Raw genomic sequence first — 18627 nt, forward strand, 5'->3', positions numbered from 1 at the left:
TGAAGAACACCAAAGACACAAGGAAAATATTAGCCCAAGAGACAGAAAGGGCCACATAAACCAGAGACTTCATCAGCCTGAGACCAGAAGAACTAGATGATGCCTGACTACCACCAATGACCGCCCTGACAGGGAACACAACAGACAGTGTCTGATGGAGCAGGAGAAAAGTAGGGTGCAGAACTCAAGTTCTAGTAAAAAGCCCAGGGACCCTGGAGAGACCCTGGACGACACGGACCCCAGACTCTCCATTAGCCCAGAAATGAAACCATTCCCAAAGCCAACTCTTCACGCAAAAATTAGACTGGACTATGGGACATAAAATGATACTCGTGAAGAGAATGCTTCTTAGTTCAAGTAGATATATGAGACTAAATGGGCAGCTCCTCTCCAGAGGTGCGATGAGAAGGCAAAAAGGGACAAGAGATGGTTGAATGGACACGAGAAATCCGGGGTGGAAAGGAGTGTGCTGTCACATTATAGGGAGAGCAGCTAGGTCACATAGCAATGTGTGTAGAAATTGTTGTATGAGAAACCAACTTGAACTGTAAACTTTCACGTAAAGCACAATTAAAAAAAATGGCTTGAGGGCAGTGTCTGACCTCCTTCAACCCCACAAGGGGGAAGGAGAACCAAGATCAATAGCGCAAGGCTGACTCCCATGAGATGGAAGCCAGACAAGCATCCTCTCTCTGCCATCTTTACTAATTCTGACACCAACCATCCCTCACACAGCACTCTACTTCTCTGCTAGGTTTGATAATTCGTCGCAGTGGCCACACAGAACTCAAAAGTCCATACTCACAATTATGGAGTTTATCATAAGGGAAGTAACAGTTACAATTCAGGCTCAGAAACACTCATTATACAGTTCTTTCATCAGGAAAGCCTCTCCCCAGCTGTGCTCGCAGGCATGTATCTCTCTAGCCCTCCGTCTCTGCCCAAAGGCACTCAGTTTTCTCTCTCAGTGGGCTGAGAAGCCCCCTGCACTGTCTCCTGCTGACTAGTCTCTGTTATCGGATCTCTCTTTTCCTTGGTGGTGGTGAGCTCCTCCTCCCTGCTCTGGAATTGGCTCTCTTTTAAGGCAAAACTGGCCAATCCCCCCTTGGTAGGCCAAATTATCCTATTGCACAATCACCTGGGTGGGAATCACAAGACCATGGCTAGAATGGCCACACACAAAAGTAACTGATCCATCACAGAGTCATAGTGACCCTATGTACAACAGAATGAAACACTGAATGGTCCTGCACCATCCTCACAATCCTTGATATGTTTGAGCCCATTGTTGCAACCACTGTGTCAGTTCATCTCTTGAGGGTCTTCCTCTTTTTTGCTGTCTACTTTACCAAGCATGATGTCCTTCTCCTCAGACTGGTCCCTTCTGATAACATGTGCAAAGTAAGTGAGATGAATTCTCACCATCCTCACTTCTAAGGAGCATTCTGGCTGTACTTGGAACCAATTCTCCAACTCTTATACTTAATTTTGACCCTTGATAATTGTAAAAAATAAAAAGAAAGCAAACAATTAAGTCCAGTAGATGTAATAAGTAACGTTTCTTAGTGCTTGCCGTGTGTCTGGTAAGTTCTCAATGCTTTATGTTGTTTTAACCCTCATAACGACACTGTGAGGTAGGTGATATTATTGTACTCATTTTACAAATGAGGAAACTGAAGTCTAGAGGCATTAAGTAGTTTGCTAAAGGTTTCATAACTTGTAAGTGGTGGAGCCAGGTTTTGAATTCAGACTCTCTGGCCAATGCCCAGGCTCTTAAATCATCTCATTAAGAAGTCACAACTTAATGGCTGCAAATGATGAACATAATCAATGTCACTAAATTATACACATAAGAATTGTTGAATTGGCAAATGTTTCGTTATATATACTTTACCACAAGGGGAAAAAAAGTCACTTCTATTTTTTGGTTATAAATGGAAGCTTTTATTATGAGTCACGGTTTGGCATCTTGTTTTTATCAAGAAATGTAGAAGAGAAAAACAATCTGCAAAGAAATGGGTCTCCTAGTTTCTTCCAATACATACAATATAAAAACCCGAAGATTCTATTATATCAAAAGGGCTGTACATGACTAGGCAAATATCTATCATACATTATGTTAGGCCCAGTTGTACCTCATAATTCTTGTGAGAGTGGCTTTACCCTGGCAAGAATCAATGTTACAAATACTATCCTAAGTCCCAGTGGATAAAACAAAAGTCAAAACAGATGTTCCGCTAAATGCTTTAAAGGACAAGAATGGAATTAACTAAGGTGACTACCCGTAGTTCCTTATTGCTCAGCATCTAAGGAGACATTTGGTAGCTTCCTTGGGTCAGTCTCAGAATTATGATTTCTAGGACTTTTTTTTTTCTTCTTTCCTCTGTAGGCGCTGAGGATCTTCTTCATTTCTAAGAGTTTTCCCTAGGGACAACTGGAACTTTGCTAGCATCTAAAATCCGGGGATTGACGATGGGCACGTAAGAACTAAGGGAAGGGCAATTTAGCAAAGAAAATGAGAAGTGAGAAAGAAGTGATTGGGTCAAAACGAAGATAACCAAGCTGCGGCGTTAAGAAATTGTTAATCCAAGTCCACTGTTTCTCCCATCTTTAGCTTGTCTACTTCAGGAGTGGCGTCCCGAGCTCTTGGGGTAACTAGGCAACAGCGTTGCCTTGGTAACCAGGGAAGCGCAGAGAGCAGGAGCGCAGAGAGTCAGGGCAGCCCTTTCTTGACCGAGCTGGCCGAAGGGAAGGGGAGAGTGTGGAGGGGAACGGGTTCTCGCGAGAGCTGCGTGGGGCCTTCGGGAAGCGTCTTCGCCGTTACCCTGAAGGACGGTGGTGGCCGCCGGGGGGCGGGGGCGTGGAGCTGAGGTGATGGCCGCGCAGCAAGGGATGCGGAACTCGGCTCTGCGGGTCCTGGAAGAAGCGTTGGGCATGGGCTTAACAGCAGCTGCGGATACCGCGGAAGCGGTGGCCGCCGAAGGCGCCTACTACCTGGAGCGTATCCTTCCCGCTTATGCGCGGCCAGCTGGGGCGGGCCGCGGTGAAGGGTGCTGTGGGCAAGGGCGCAGACTTCCCGGTGGGGTCGCCCTTTGGGGAGTGAAGCCACCGAGTCCCCTGATAATTACCAGCCGAGTTTCTCACCAGTTAGGTGTGTAAGTTGTGTTTCTTTGAGAGGCGCTGCGAAACGACCCTTCCAGGGCCTCGCACTTAGTAACCACTCAGTAAACTTCAGATTGCATTTTATGTTAAGCCGACACAGAAGATTGATCCAACCCTCTTTCGCTTTGTGGATTTCCTAAACAGTCCCTCAAGCCTTAAGAGTACCGCCTCATGAACTTTAGACTAGTGAAAGACCTCTGACATAGGGCCTCAATGAGTTCAAAATACCCAAGCCTTGATCCTGAAAGTTGTCCAGTTGTTCATTGCTTTAATGATTTGTTTTGGCAGTAGCATCTTCCTAGGTAATTTTAATTTTGGCTATTTAATAATAATAATAGTAATTATATTTTTTCTTGAGCACCCAAATAATGGCCTGGTGAGCTGACAAGACTCAGAGATGTGAGGAAGATACCGGGTAGTGATGAGCGATTATCTGTGGATGCATCGGAAAAATTGAGTAATCCACATGTGGATAATTAAACCAGAAAAACCAAACCTGTTGCGGTGGAGTCAGACTCGTAGCAACCCTATAGGACAGGGTAGAACTGCCCCATAGAGTTTCCCAGGAGCACCAGGTGGATTCAAATTGCTTACCTTTTGGTTAACAGATGTAGCTCTTAACCACTACACCACCAGGGTTTCCGCAGGATAGTTAAGTTCACTATTTGTTGTGTTAGGTTTACAGCTCCTCTCTTCTAGGCATGTAGATTAATCATACTGGAGAACTGGGAAGGGTTTATAAGAGACAGCTCCTTTCGTCAGACAGATAGGAGGGAGATAGTTACCTCTTTTATTCTTAAAGATATCAAGGAAACTCCTAAATCTCCCTTAATCATACCTTTTGTCCGACTGTGATTCCTCCAGCTTTAATTCAGTACTACAGAGATCCAGCATTGATTCCTTTTATGCGCTTTGACAAACTTATTAACCTGTCCTGATTCAGGCGCGGTACACATCCAAGGTACATGGAGCTTTGAAGAATTTAGTTGTAAAGATCAAAGAAAATATGTAGTATTTTATTGGATGCAGAAAGGATTTTTACAAGAATATAAGCCTGAATAGTTAAATATGTGGATGCTTTAGTGTCTTAAATGAGGTTTTATACTGTTTTCATAGCTGTAATAGACTGTCTTTTACAGTAATAGTCCTTTTTTATTTCAAAGATAATTCAAATAATTTTGTCTGCACATATCGACATCAAAAATACAGTTATCCAATGTCTTTGTTAGTGCATGCTAACCTGGCATTGTGTCATATTTGTTTGCACTTAAATGGTTTCTGTAAACACGTAGTTTAACATGAGGAGAACACAATGAGGTAATTTTTTGTAGACATCTTTGTAAAATAAATGATAGGACTCCAACACAGCACAGCTTTCAGCAGTTAAAATCAGGTTCACTTAATTTGCTGAAAAATCACTGAGTCGCAGCTGCCAACATTTGGCAATTTGCAAACCTTCTTCGAATAATCACATTTATGAATATAAGCAACTGTAGACTTTTAAGGATTTTATTATCCAGTGTGTGAATAATCTAACCCCTGTGCTTTTCTCTCTTTGGTTGACTATTGTGTTTCAACCACATGGTAGTCAGGGGATAACAAAAGTAAACATTTAACCATTCAATTTTTCTGTATTCAGTGTTCATGTAAGAGGTTTATTCATGGAAGAGGCTTGAACTCTTAGTTAAAATGAAGTTTGAGAATTATTTGTGAATGCCAGTTATCCCTATATCCCTGGGCTGTGTTCACATGCATCATTAAGAGTTGATGATATATTATTTGACATTGTTTCTTAAGGCAATTATGATAGTTGCCGAAGTGAGACTTTCTTGGGTTTAAAGTCTTCAGCACTCAGGTAATTTCACTGAGCTGTTGCAGTGGATAAATAAATTCATAATATGCACAAATGAATCAGAAATCTGATATCCTCTACTTTGCACATATACTTAATCACTTCTAAACCGATGGATTTTGTCCTCGAGTTCTCTTATTTATGACTGAGCAGATGCTCCTAGTACACATAACAAGGAGCTATCAATATCGATCAGAGCTTTGAAAGAGGTTGACATGAATTCTTCAGATAATCACCATCCTCTTTGTTCTTAAATATTTAAATATAAAAAAGCATTTACAGACTAATGTGGCCGAAACAAGAAACTTAGCTAGGGTGCACCATTGCGGGCATGTCTTTACTAATAAAGGCTCCATGTTCTTTACAGCATTTTAGGAAATGTATTCAGTAAGAAGAATTCTTATGCCTGTAACACTACCTTTCTCTGTCACCTCCTAGATATACCAGGGCCACCTAGTTTTCTTTTGAGGAGCTTCACAGTATCATTGCTTTTGTGTTTTAAATTTTTACAAAGTGAGATGCAAACATGTATGACATAGTTTTTATCTTACTTAGTTATCAGAGCTTTAAGAAATCTAGTCATGGAGTATATGAATCATCTGAAGAACTCTTCATTAGAAAGATATTTGTAGCATTATAAAATATAAGGCTAGATTTTAATTAAGCAATATATAAAGGGCCAAGTAAATGTCTCCAGAACTTGGAAGGAAGGTTGGTTGTCTTCTGTGAATGAGTCCTCTTATTATGAATCAACACAACTTGGGTAAGGTTTTCAATTGTAGTAGTGACCAGGGGCTGTCTATTAATATTCAGCTACCAATATTTGGAGTGGCCAATTCCATCTGGGATGCAGGCAAGAATGAATTTTATTAAGGAATCTTAATGCCTAATTGATTTTGTTTTTACTAGTGTGAAGAAAGACCTTGTTCAAGGAAGAGTAATGGACTACATGGAATTTTTGGTAGAGGAACCCCCAAAATATTGTTTCTGTTACTGTGGTGTTTGCAATTAAGTTTACCCAAAGAATTTGGTCTTTTGTCTTTGGTCCCTGAAAGATAACTTCTAAAACCTTGGAATTTCCCCAGTGATTGAAGTGTCTTTGATGAGGTCTCCAAACAATACCTGAGGGTTTATGCTAATAAGATACCTCTTGTTAGGGGTTGGCCAGGCCAGAAAGACATGACTCCTGATATCAGCCCAAGGCGGGAGAGGGAGACAGTGACTAATTCAGTCATGCTTACATAATGAGATACCAGTAAAGGCTATGGACATGGAAGCTCCATGGGCTTCCTGGTTGGTGGTGAGAGAGACGTGGAAACTTAGCTCTGGGAAACCTTCCAGACCCTGCCCTATGCCTCTCTTCATTTTATCCTTTTTGCTATAATAAGATTGTAATCATAAGTACAGTGTCGTGTGAGTTCTGTGAGTCTTTCCAGGGAATTATTGAACACCAGGGAGTACTGGAAGACAGAGGTCAGAAGTGAGGGGGCCTGGGAGCCTACGAACTTTTGACTGGTGTCTGAGTTCTTGGGTAGACCTGGGAGTCTGGAATACTGTGCCCTTTAACTTGAGATCTGACCTAACTCTGGTGGTTATGGTCTGAGGAAGAAGAACTGTGTGTGTAGTTGAATTGGAATTGAATTGATTTGGATTGGAATTGAATTCTTTTAACTTAGTTCATGTCAGAGAAGTGGAATAGGTTGCATTGAGATCATAGATTGCAAATGATCTTTATAGTACCTATTTCTCTAAGCGGATTCCCTGCTTCTATCTAGATTTTAATAAGTATTTCATCTTTCTAGGTATTTTAATACTAGGAATTTTGTTTCTTAGATAGTAGACATAAGTTGGCTGATTACTGAAACAGTTGTCCCCTGTCCACAGCGGCAAGTTCTGAGAATTGAGTGGGTTGAAGCCAGCTCTTTGAGGCTGATCAGCTCTGAGTTAAGTCTGAAAGTCAACTCTTTCAAAAACTGCAACATTAAGGATTTCTGACCCTGAAATATGATGATCACGCTAAACTGTTGCCCCATCTAAGATACATGATTGTCTTCTTATGTGACATCTGTAACCAATCTCTCACTCCAACAGTCATGTTCATTGATAACTTGGTTTAATTAAAATTTAACTTTTGTTATGTTAATTGCTTTTTTGTTATGTATTGTTATGAACATTTAGTTTTTTTTTTTCCTAAAAATATTGTTGTAGCTGAGTAATTGCAGATACATGATTGTTGTTGTTGAGCTGGTTTCAACTCATAATGACCCTATGTACAACAGAACAAAACACTGCCTAGGCCTGCACCATCCTCACAATCATTGTTACGCTTGAGACCATTGTTGCAGCCACTGTGTCAGTCCATCTCTTTGAGGGTCTTCCTCTTTTTCACTGACCCTCTGCCTTACCAAGCATGATGTCCTTCTCCAGGGACTAGTCCCTCCTGATAACATGTCCAAAGTATGTGAGACGAAGTCTCGACATCCTTGCTTCTAAGGAGCATTCTGGTTGTAGTTCTTCCAAGACAGATTTGTTCATTCTTTTGGCAGTCCATGGTATATTCAGTATTCCTCACCAACAATAATTCAAAGGTATCAGTTCTACTTTGGTCTTCCTTATTTGTTGTCCAGCTTTTGCATGCATATGAGGAAGTTGAAAACACCGTGGCTTGGGTCAGGTGTACCTTAGTCTTCAAGGGGACATCTTTGCTTTTTAACACTTAAAACAGGTCTTTTGCAGCAGACTTGCTCAATGCAACGTGTCATTCGATTTCTTGACTACTGTTTCCATGGGACCACTGCTTTCATTCCAGGTAAAATGAAATCCTTTACAAATTTGATCTTTTCTCCATTTATCATGTTGCTTACTGGTCCAGTTGTGAGGAATTTTGTTTTCTTTCTGTTGAAGTGTAATCTGTACTGAAGGCTGTAGTCTTTGATCAAAGACTACAGTAAGTGCTTTAGGTGTTCTTCATATCGTGTAGCTTCTCAGATTATTTTGCCTAGCATACAGATTGAATAAGTATGCTGAAAGGGTGCAGCCCTGATAACACACCTTTCCTGACTTTAAACCATGCAGTATACCCTTCTTCTGTTCGGACGACTGCCTCTTGGTCTATGTACAGGTTCCTCATGATCACAATTAAGTGTTCTGGAATTCCTGTTCTTCGCAGTGTTATCCATAAATTGTTAGATCCACACAGTTGAATGCCTTTGGATAGTCAATAAAAGACAGGTAAACATCTTATCTGGTATTCTCTGCTTTCAGCCAGGATCCATCTGACATCAGCAATGTTATCTCTTATTCCACATCCTTTTCTTAATCTGGCTTGAATTTCTGGCAGTTCCCTGTTGATGTACTGCTGCAACTGCTTTTGAATGATCTTCAGCAAAATTTTAGTTACGTGTGATATTGTTTGATAATTTCCACATTTGGCTGGATCACTTTCTTTAGAATAGGAATAAATATGGATCTCTTTCAGTCAGTTGCCAAGTAGCTGTCTTCCAACTTTCTTGGCATACAAGTGACCACTTCCAGCCCTGCATCCCTTTGTTGAAACATCTCAATTGATATTCCATCAGTTCCTAGAGCCTTGTTTTTTGCCAGTGTCTTCATTGAAGCTTGGACTTCTTCCTTTAGTACCATCAGTTCTTGATCATACGTTGCCTTCTGAAATAGTTGAATGTCGACCAATTCCTTTTGGTACCGTAACTCTGTATTTCTTCCATCTTCTTTTGATGCTTCCTGTGTCGTTCAGTATTTTGCACACAGACTCCTTTACTGTTGCAACTTGAGGCATATAATGACATGTACAAAGACCTGGAGTTAGGAAACCAAAGAGAAGAACCTGCTTGGCATTTCTCAAGCTGAAAGATACATGCTAGTGTAGTGAAAAGAGTTAGAAATCCAAGTGTACAGGTCTTGTTTTATACTAGCCATGCCCTTAGGCAAGTCTTAACCTATTTTCGCCTCTGTTATAAAATGCTACTTCTCCAGAATGTTTGTAGTACTAAATGAGAAGTTATTTGTAAAGTCCTTAATAATCATTACATACTCTGGAAAACCATATTTGCCCATGGATACTTATTAGACTTTCCCTTAGATTTAAATGAAAGAGTAGGTAATCTGACCTTAGAGTTTAAATCAAAAGCCCTAGTTAAACCCAGAGTGCTGAGTTTTACATACATGAAAGCATAGGCTATTTGGAGATTAAAAATTGTGTTTTGTTCTGTGTCCTCTAGTCTAGACACATTTAATGTGTATATGAATCATTCAGGGACTTTGTTTAAATGAAGATTATCATTCAGTACCTTGGAGTGGATGCTGAATTCTACATTGCTAATGTGATGCTGATGATGCTGGTCTAGGGACCACACTTGGAGTAGCAAGAGAGTTATCTTGACCTTTAGCCTTCGTATGTTCATATAGAGGTATAATATGTAGAACTTGTGTCTTGGGTTGTCTTGGCATGTAAAATGGAAAAAATTTTAATCACCACCCACTGTGAGAACTATTAGTCTCATATATTGAAAGAAAATTATTTTTCAGCTTCTGAGGCAGGAAACGTGCAATGGCTATCTATAGCAGGGGTGGCCAGTACGTTTCCACTCTTGGCAATCCTTTGAAGTGGTAGTGGCTTCCTGATATGTAATATTAATAAGAATTCTGAAACCTCATGAAGATTCAGTGGGAAAGACTGTGGGAGTAAATAACAGTGGAAATAGTGGCAGCTAGTGTGCTAGCTATTTGCTGTCTTTGGTTTATATTGTTCAGTTAACTTTATTTAAGCTGGCTTTTCTAAGAAATGGAATGTGTCTGTGGTATTTGCTATTTACAGCACTTTTAGTTTAGTAAGTAAAATGTTGATCATGGAGGATCCAGGCTGGTTTTTAGAAAGCCTCTGTGTACATTGGCTCTGAAGTGATGGCAAAGATTATAAAGCGATATCAGTCTATAGGAGTTTTGGGAAATCATGTAAAATATAATTAGCTATATGTTACACTCCAGTTCTTTTTAAAGAAACTGCAGCTGGCAGTGATCACTATCTGCAAATACAGCAGTGGAAGAGACCAGTGTGTGAGGAACTTTGTACGTTGCTCAGATCTGAAAATTGCTCATTGGTTTCTGGTTGTGGTCAATTTATAGAATGTTGTTTGTGATCCCCTTAAGCTTATCATCTTAAGCTCTGCTCTATTAGGTCAGCTGAAGTGCTTCTTTGAAACTTCTTGGCAGCTGTGTCTTCTGTAGTACTGTGACGGACATAGGGCTTCCTGGTAGTTTCAGGGAGCCATGGTGGTGCAGTGATTAAGAGTTGGGCTGCCAACTAAAAGGTCAGCAGTTTGAATCCACCAGCTGCTCCCTGGAAACCCTGTGGGGCAGTTCTGCTCTGTCCTACTGGGTCACTATGAGTCGGAATCCACTTGACTCATCCAACGGGTTGATAATTTCAGTGTAGGGATCATATTGGCCTATTTTCCTGGTAGGTCACAATCTGGTGCAGATTCTACTAGTGTAGAAACTACCCAATTAGTTTACCCTTGGTGACCTAGTACCAGGGAACAGTTTCACACTATGCAAACTTATAGGTGTTATTCAGTTCCTTTTGGAGCAAGTGGAGATTTGGATTGCAGTAGACGTGGGAGCCTGGGTGTGACTCTGGAATAGAGAACTTGGCCTGGAAGTGGGTGGTGCTGTGGGTTGTGGCTGCAGCTAGGGAGGAAAGGGGAGCCACAGACAGTACTCTGGGCAAAAGCAGACTAGAAAACTAGGGCTTGCTTTTTAAATGTCACGTCAAGGTCAAGCAGGCAGAAATGCAAGAACCGCATCTGAGGAGAAGACATGGTGACAGAGGAAACACCAAGTGGGAAAAAAAAAAGAGTTTTCGAAGTGGAGTTTTCAGATATTCTTTGGAGGAATAATAGGCAGATAGAGGAAAGGGAGGGTTTTAAGGGGTCACAGCCAGCTTGGCATTAAAAAAGAAAAATGATTTTAAAACAGAATGCCAGCTTATTATGCTGCAGTGGAAAAATAACTTTGCATGGGAACTGTGACCAGCTGTAGTTTTGTGGACATTTCCTGGAGAGTAGAATCACCTAAGAGACTAAATTACAGATGAGAAAGTTGCTCAGTAAAAGTAGAACTAGAGTGAAGGATTTTCTCTTTCAGGCAATTCTTGATTAATTACCCTTTTCTACTCTGGCAATATTGCTGTGTAAAGCAGTGCTTTGCAACCTTTTTCAGTACATAGTGCCATCAGATTCTGTTTCAGTCTATGTTTCTGGCTGCCCCAAGGGCTGAGGGATCAATATATGTACAAACACAGTGTTCTCTTTATAAGAACCCAGGAGTGTAATTTGTCTCAAGCCTTGGAACCATAAATTGCTGTGCATCTGCAGAGGAACTCATTAGGTTTCATCAGATGGACACTGTGAATTGTTTTCTGATTACATTCCACTCCTTACTCTGACTGCTGGGAAGCTTATAGCCAAAACTTTGACTCACTTTAACAAAGTACAGGAGATCTTATGGCATATATTGCCTCTTTAATTTTATCTTATTTCTATTTATCTTTTTTCCTCCAATTTCCATATTCATTTACTTTTATATTTTGTGCTGTATACATATTTGTAAATTGCCACAGAATCGTTTTGGGAATAGTTTGTGCGTTTGTGCATGTGTTGCTAGCTAGACAGATGCTAGCTAGATAGACAGATGCATACAAACATACATTTGAAAGTACATTTCTTCAGTAACACTGTGACATATTTAAACTGAGGTTGTTCTGAGTACTTAAAATACTGTGGGTATGTAAAAATATTAATCATGGAGAATACCCATTTGTATTTTAGGTGTTTTGTCCTCTTCCTTACTTTTTTGTCTCATTAATCTCTTGCCCTTGATCAGTTTAATCTTTGGGTCCATAGCTCTCTAGCTCTTTTCTACATCTCACTTCTCTGGAGTCTTTAAATGGAACTGTTTAAGTGATTGATTTAGCTGTTGGTAATATAACCCTTAGGAGCCCCGGTGGTACAGTGGTTAAGGGCTCAACTGCTAACCAAAAGGTTGTAGTTTGAATCCACCAGCCACTTCTTGGAAATACCATGGGACAGTTCTACGCTGTCCTATAGGGTAGCTATGAGTGAGAATCGACTTGATGACAACTGATTTGGTTTTTTTGTTGTTTAACTTAACACTTAAGAGTTTGGATGACAAATACATGAGAGATTATTACCTATTATATTGGTAAAAAATTGCATATTCCTCTTGTCACTGTAGAAACATTATGGTGTAGTAGAAAATTCAAGGGGTTTGTATTGAAGAAACTTGTCTCTTACTCATAGCTGTATGATCTTAGGCAGATCTTCTAATCTCTGCTTCAGTTTCTTCATTTTCAACATAGATGACTGTGTCTCTGTCATTCAATCTCACAGGGCTGTTGAGAGAATAAATATGATTATGGTCCACGTGAAAAGACTTTAAGCTTCATAAAATAGTAGTTATTTTTTCCTCATATAATTTTTCTTGGTTATGGGGAAGCAGAATACATTATTAGTCATTAAAGGCTGTTGCCTAGCATATTTCTGTGTAGGAGTATACAATTGTTGTTTGATATTTCCAATGCATTGAGGGCAAATCACCTTTTTCCTCTACATATTGCTATGTTTAACAATCCATGCTTTGATATTTCTTACTCACAATAATCTTGTCAGCAGTTGGCTTACTTAAAGTCTGTCCAGATGATCTCAGAATAGTTCCTTCTTAGGAAATTTACTATGGCATGTGAGCAATAGTGAAGAATGGCATTGCTTTTCTGGAGACTTAAAGGCTAGTGTCTAATTACAACAGCTACTTCTAATAGCTCTGTCTCAGAAGGGGGGCACTATTCCATGGAAAAGAGACTGGCTTCCTCTAGTTGAGCCTCAGGAAATCTTAAGTAAAAATGTCTCAGAAAAATATAAATCTAGAATTGGAGAAAGGTTGAGAATAATTTTATTTATCCAGTCATCTTAACATATGGGGAAATTGAGGCATGGGAGACTTATGAGACTTCTACACAGATAGTCATCTCTTTCTGTTGGTTGTTAGGTGCCATCGGGTCAGTTACAACTTATAGAGATCCTATGTACAGCGGAACAAAACACTGCCTGGTCCTACGCCATCCTCACAATCATTGCTATGCTTGAGCCCATCGTTGCAGACACCATGTCAGTCCATCTTGTTGAGGGTCTTCCTCTTTTTTGCGACCCTCTGCTTTACCAAGCAGGATGTCCTTCTCCAGGGACTGCTCTTTCTAGAGCAAGGAAAATAACAACAAACACTTGTCTAGCATTTATTATAAGTCAGTCAGTATTCTAAATACATTACATATATTTACTCTTTTAATGCTTATGTAACCCAGTAGGGTAATATGGTTGCCAGCCTTCAAATGACCCCCAGTAATCCCTGCTTCTTGGTATTTATGCTCTTGTGTTTTCCCTGCGTATACTGGGTAGGGCTGACCTATGTAACCAATAATACATTGTGGAAATGATGGTATTTAACTTCTGAGGCTTGGTCATAAAAAATATTGTGGTTTACACCTTGTTGTCTTGGATTGACCGCTCTGGAGGAAGATAGCTGCTATGTCTTGAGGATGTTCAAAAGCAGTTTATAGAGAGTCCCACGTGGGAAATAACTGAAGTCTCCAGCCAGCACCCAAACCCATGTGAATGAGCCATCTTTAAAGTGGATCCTTCTGCCTCAGCTAAGCCTTCAGATGACTGCAACCCTGGCTGCCATCCTGACTGATTTCACGAGAAGCCCCGAGTCAGAATCATCCAGCTAAGCCATTACTGGATTCCTGACCCACAGCAACTGTGAGATAGTAAATGCTTATTTTTGTTTTAAGCCCTAAGTTTTGGGGAGTTTGTTATGTAGTGATAAATAACAAATACAGATTTTAATACTTGGATGTGGAGTGCTACCATAAGAAGTACTTTAAAGTGTGGGAGTGGCTTTAGAACTGGGCATTGTAAAGATGCTACAGGTACTTTAAGAAGGATGTTAGTGAAAGCTAAAGTACCTTGGACATATTTTTAGTGGAGGCCTACTGGCATTTAAGGAGACTTCTGGTGAGGAATTAAAGTGAGGCAAATGCTATTGGAAACTCTTCTGCAAGATAGATAATGCACACAGGGAGGTATTTCACTCCTTGCTGTACTCGCTAGGGATGAATTCAAGGTTATGGGATAACTACAGGTGTGCAGCATTTTTTGTGGTGGTTGTTTAATCTACTTTTTACCAGTTATTTGTTGAGCATAAATTACTTTTCACCATATTATTGGGAAAGTCATTCATGGTGGGCAAGAAGATACTGGCCCTTTGGCAGGTACTTGAGGATTGGTCCTAACAGAACTAGGCTTAGTGTCTTCTGCAGGTAATAGGGACATGGCAGACAGTGAAGAGTGTGATTGCTTATGATGGGGCTGAGTAACAAGAATGCATCAGCTCCCTTAGAGGTTTAGAACTCTGTGGAAGAGTATTGGCAAACACTGTGTTTACACAGAAAAGGAATTCCATACAGAAGAATAACAGGAGAGGTAGTCTAGTATAGTAAAGCCAGACCTTCTGAGGCTGATTTCCAATGTTGGCAGGCCTTAGCTATGAGACCTTATATCTGATTTCTGATCTATAAAATGAGACATGATAATAGCTCCAGCATCATAGGCAGGATGAGAATGAATGAGTTAATAAATTTAAAACACTTAGAAGAGTCTGTGGCTCCTATTAAATATATTTATCTTATTATTACAGAAAACAGTAGTTGTTATTGACACTTTCAGCTAACGCTTGGAAGACAGACTAACAGACAGTTTCTTACAGCTAGCAGCAAAAGGTGTAGTCGGATAATTTCATCTTTAGTTTTTCATAAACATAACTGCATTAAAATGTTCAATTTCATGGGGGCAGGGCCAAGATGGCAGAGTAATCAGATGCTTCCAGTAGACCCTCTTACAACAAAGACCCGAAAAAACAAGTGATTCGATTATATATGGCAATCTGCGAGCCCTGAACATCAAAGGCAGAGTTGAGGAACTGGACTGAGTGGCAGGGGGAGGGAGAGACGGTTTGGAAGTAGCGAGGAGTTGCCAGACCTGACCCAGCGAGAGCTGAGCCCTTCGGGCCTGATCAGCTCGGGGGTGAGGGGTGAGGCAGGCAAGCAGCCATGCTTCAGAGGCACGTTTTCCACACCGAGAGACACCCAGCACCAGAGACTCTACATGGCCACCCAGAACCAGTGAGAAGCAGCCCTCCACGAAAGAGAAGTACTTGTGTACGGCTTACCATGTGGAGGAAAAACTTCTCTCCCATTTACCTCCCTGCTCCCTGCTCTGCACTGGGTCCCGGACCGGCTTCAGCAATTGCCGAGTCCCCTGGGCTGGAAGTAGGGGCCGTCACACTCCCGGAGCCATTCTCCCTGCCTTGGAGAGTGAAGAAATTAACAAATGGGAAAAAATAAACTGCCGGCTCCCCTAAGCCAGGAACCCAGGGGAGGCACAACACCTTTGCCTAGGCACAGGCATAAGGGATCCATGGACTTTGAGTGCCTCTCCCCCTGCATAGACTTGTGTGGGCCCATCTCAACAGCATAGGCCCTCATTACTGCAGTACAACAGGGTATATACAGGAAGTCCAACTTCAGCTGTTGCAGCTGTGAAGTGGCAGGTTCTTGACATTTGACACTGCTCTGCCCATTAAGCAGGGTCTTCACCTACCCACATCAGGGGCCTGGGGACTGGTGACTCCACCCATGCCATCTAGCAACCTGCGAGAGGGGCCCGTGAATAAGAGGTGCCCCCCAGTCCTTACAACCAACAGCATTAGGTGCTCTTAGTCTGGTGGCAAAACCCACCTACATACGTGCTGTAGGGGGCAGGGACACGCCTTCCTCCTGGACACTCAGGTGGCCGTCAGCCCCCTGCCTTGCTCAGAGATTGGTGCCTACACCAATCACCCATGCCTGTCTAGGACTGTAAGTGAGAGCCCACACCACACACTTGGTGGCTATCTACCTGGGCACCTGAGCTGAATCCATACAGGAGGAGTGAGTAGACTCCTGAGCTCACATACCTAGTACAGATCTAACCACCTGGTGACAGGACATTAGAGCTTCAAAGGTGCCAATAATCAAACTAGCTCCCACAAGCAGCCTATTTGGGCATATCAAAAGAAAACAAGAAGCTAGGATACAGTAAGCAAACATAAAATAAATATAATAACTTATTAATGTCTCGGAGACAACAGTCAATATCAAATCATTAAGAGGCAATCCATGATGGCTTCAGCAAGCTCCCTAAATAAAGAATCTAGAAATCTTCCAGAGGAGGAAAATTTCTTGGAATTACCGGAGGGAGAATACAAAAGATTAATATACAGAACTCTTCAAGAAATTAGGAAGGAAATTACGCAAAACAACAGAACACGCAATAGAGGAAATTGAAAAGATTAGAGAAGAGCATAATGACAAATTTAACAGGCTGCAAGAATCCATGGAGAGACAGCAATGAGAAATCCAGAAGATTAAAATGTCAGAATTCAACAATAGAAAGTCATAGGAGCAGAATTGAGGTAATGGAAGTCAGAATTAGTGAGATTGAAGATAAAGCACTTGACACCAATTTATTTGAGGAAAAGTCAGATAAAAGGATTAAAAAAATGAAGAAACCCTAAGAATTAAATGTGGGACTCTATCAAGAGGAGTAACCTATGAGTGACTGGAGTGCCAGAACGGGGGTGGGGGGGGGATAACAGAAAATACAGAGAGAATTGTTGAAGATTTCTTGGCAGAAAACTTCCCTGATACCATGAAAGATTAGAAGGTATCCAAGATGCTTATCGAACCCCACATAAGGTAGATCCCAAAAAAAAGTCATCAAGACATATTGTAATCAAACTTGCAAAACCAAAGATAAATAGAGAATTTTAAGAGCAGCTAGGGATAAACGAAAAGTCATCTACAAAGAAGAGTCAATAAGAATAAGCTCAGACTACTCAGCAGAAACCATGCAGGCAAGAAGGCAATGGGATGACATATATAAAGCCTTGAAGGAAAGAAAAAAAAGACTGCCAGCCAAGAATTATATATCCAGCAAAACTCTCTCTCAAATATGATGGTGAAATTAGGGCATTTCCAGCTAAATAGAAGCTTAGGGAATTTTCAAAAACCAAATCAAAATTACAAGAAATACTAAAGGGAGTCCTCCGGTTAGAAAATCAGTCACGTCAGATAATAACCCAAGACTAGAACACAGGACAGAGCAACCACATATCAAACTAGATAGGGAAGTCACAAAAGTAAATCAAAGCTAAAACTGAAAATAGGGAAACACGTGTCAATATGTAAAAGATGACAACATTAAACAAAAAAGAAGGACTTAAAAAATGTAGATACAGATTTTTTTCATATGGAGAGGAAGTTAAGGCGATATAAAGAAATAAAAGACTGGTATAAACTTAGAAAAATAGGGGTAAATATTAAGGTAACCGCAAAGGAAACTAACAATCCTACAGGTCAAAATAAAAAGCTATAAAAAGATAAAAGCAAACACAAAATCAACAACAATGAAAAACATGAAAATACATAAAGAAAAATGACGCAGCACAGAAAATTAAGTGGAACAAAGAAACTGTGAACAACAAACACAAAAAGACATCAAAATGACAGCACTAAACTCATACCTATCAATAATTATGCTGAATGTAAATGGACTAAATGCACCAATAAAGAGACAGAGGGTGGCAGATGGGATAAAAAAACATGGTAAGCCTATATGCTGCCTGTAAGAGACACACCTTAAAGACACAAACCAAAACTCAAAAGGATGGAAAAAAATATATCAAGCAAACAGTACTCAAAAAAGAGCAGAAGTGGCAAATTAATCTCTGACAAAATAGACTTTAAAGTAAAATCCACCTCAAAGGATAAGGAAGGACACTATATAATGATTAAAGGGTCAGTACACCAGGAGGACATAACTATAATAAATATTTATGTACCCAATGACAGGGCTCCACAATACATAAAGCAAACTCTAACAGCACTGAAAAGAGAGAGAGCTCCACAATAGTGGGAGTCTTCAACACCACTTTCGGTGAAGGACAGACATCCAGAAAGAAGCTCAACAAAGACACGGAAGATATAAATGCTGCAATCAGCCAACTTGATCTCATAGACATATACCGAACACTCCACCCAACAGCAGCCAGATATACTTTGTTTTCCAGTTCACATGGAACATTCTCCAGACTAGACCACATGTTAGGCCATAAAGCAAACCTTAACAAAATCCAAAGCATCGAAATAGTACACAGCATCTTTTCTGACCATAAAGCCATAAAAGTAGAAATCAACAACACAAAAAGCAAGGAAAACGAATCAAACACATGGAAACTAAATACATCTTGCTCAAAAACTACTGGGTTATAGGAGAAACTAAGGGTGGAATAAAGAAATTCACGGAATCAAACGAGAATGAAAACATACCCTACCGGAACCTTTGGGACACAGCAAAACCAGTGCTCAGTGGTCAGTTTATAGCAATAAATGCACACATCCAAAAAGAAGAAAGGGCCATAAT

The 18627-nt window shown here is 40.5% G+C and overlaps 1 protein-coding gene across 1 annotated transcript in view; it reads left to right on the forward strand.

The window, feature by feature from the left end:
* The first annotated feature begins 2857 nt into the window (after positions 1-2857).
* SPAG16 (sperm associated antigen 16) overlaps positions 2858-18627 on the forward strand; it is a 999944-nt gene continuing 984174 nt past the window's right edge. The window contains exon 1 of the mRNA XM_004376284.2: positions 2858-3001. Within this exon, the coding sequence (XP_004376341.1) occupies positions 2875-3001 (127 nt within the window). The 5' untranslated portion in view covers positions 2858-2874. The remainder of the gene's footprint in view (positions 3002-18627) is intronic.

This window comes from Trichechus manatus, unplaced genomic scaffold (genome assembly GCF_000243295.1).
Source record: "Trichechus manatus latirostris isolate Lorelei unplaced genomic scaffold, TriManLat1.0 scaffold00041, whole genome shotgun sequence".
Taxonomy (NCBI): Eukaryota; Metazoa; Chordata; class Mammalia; order Sirenia; family Trichechidae; genus Trichechus; species Trichechus manatus.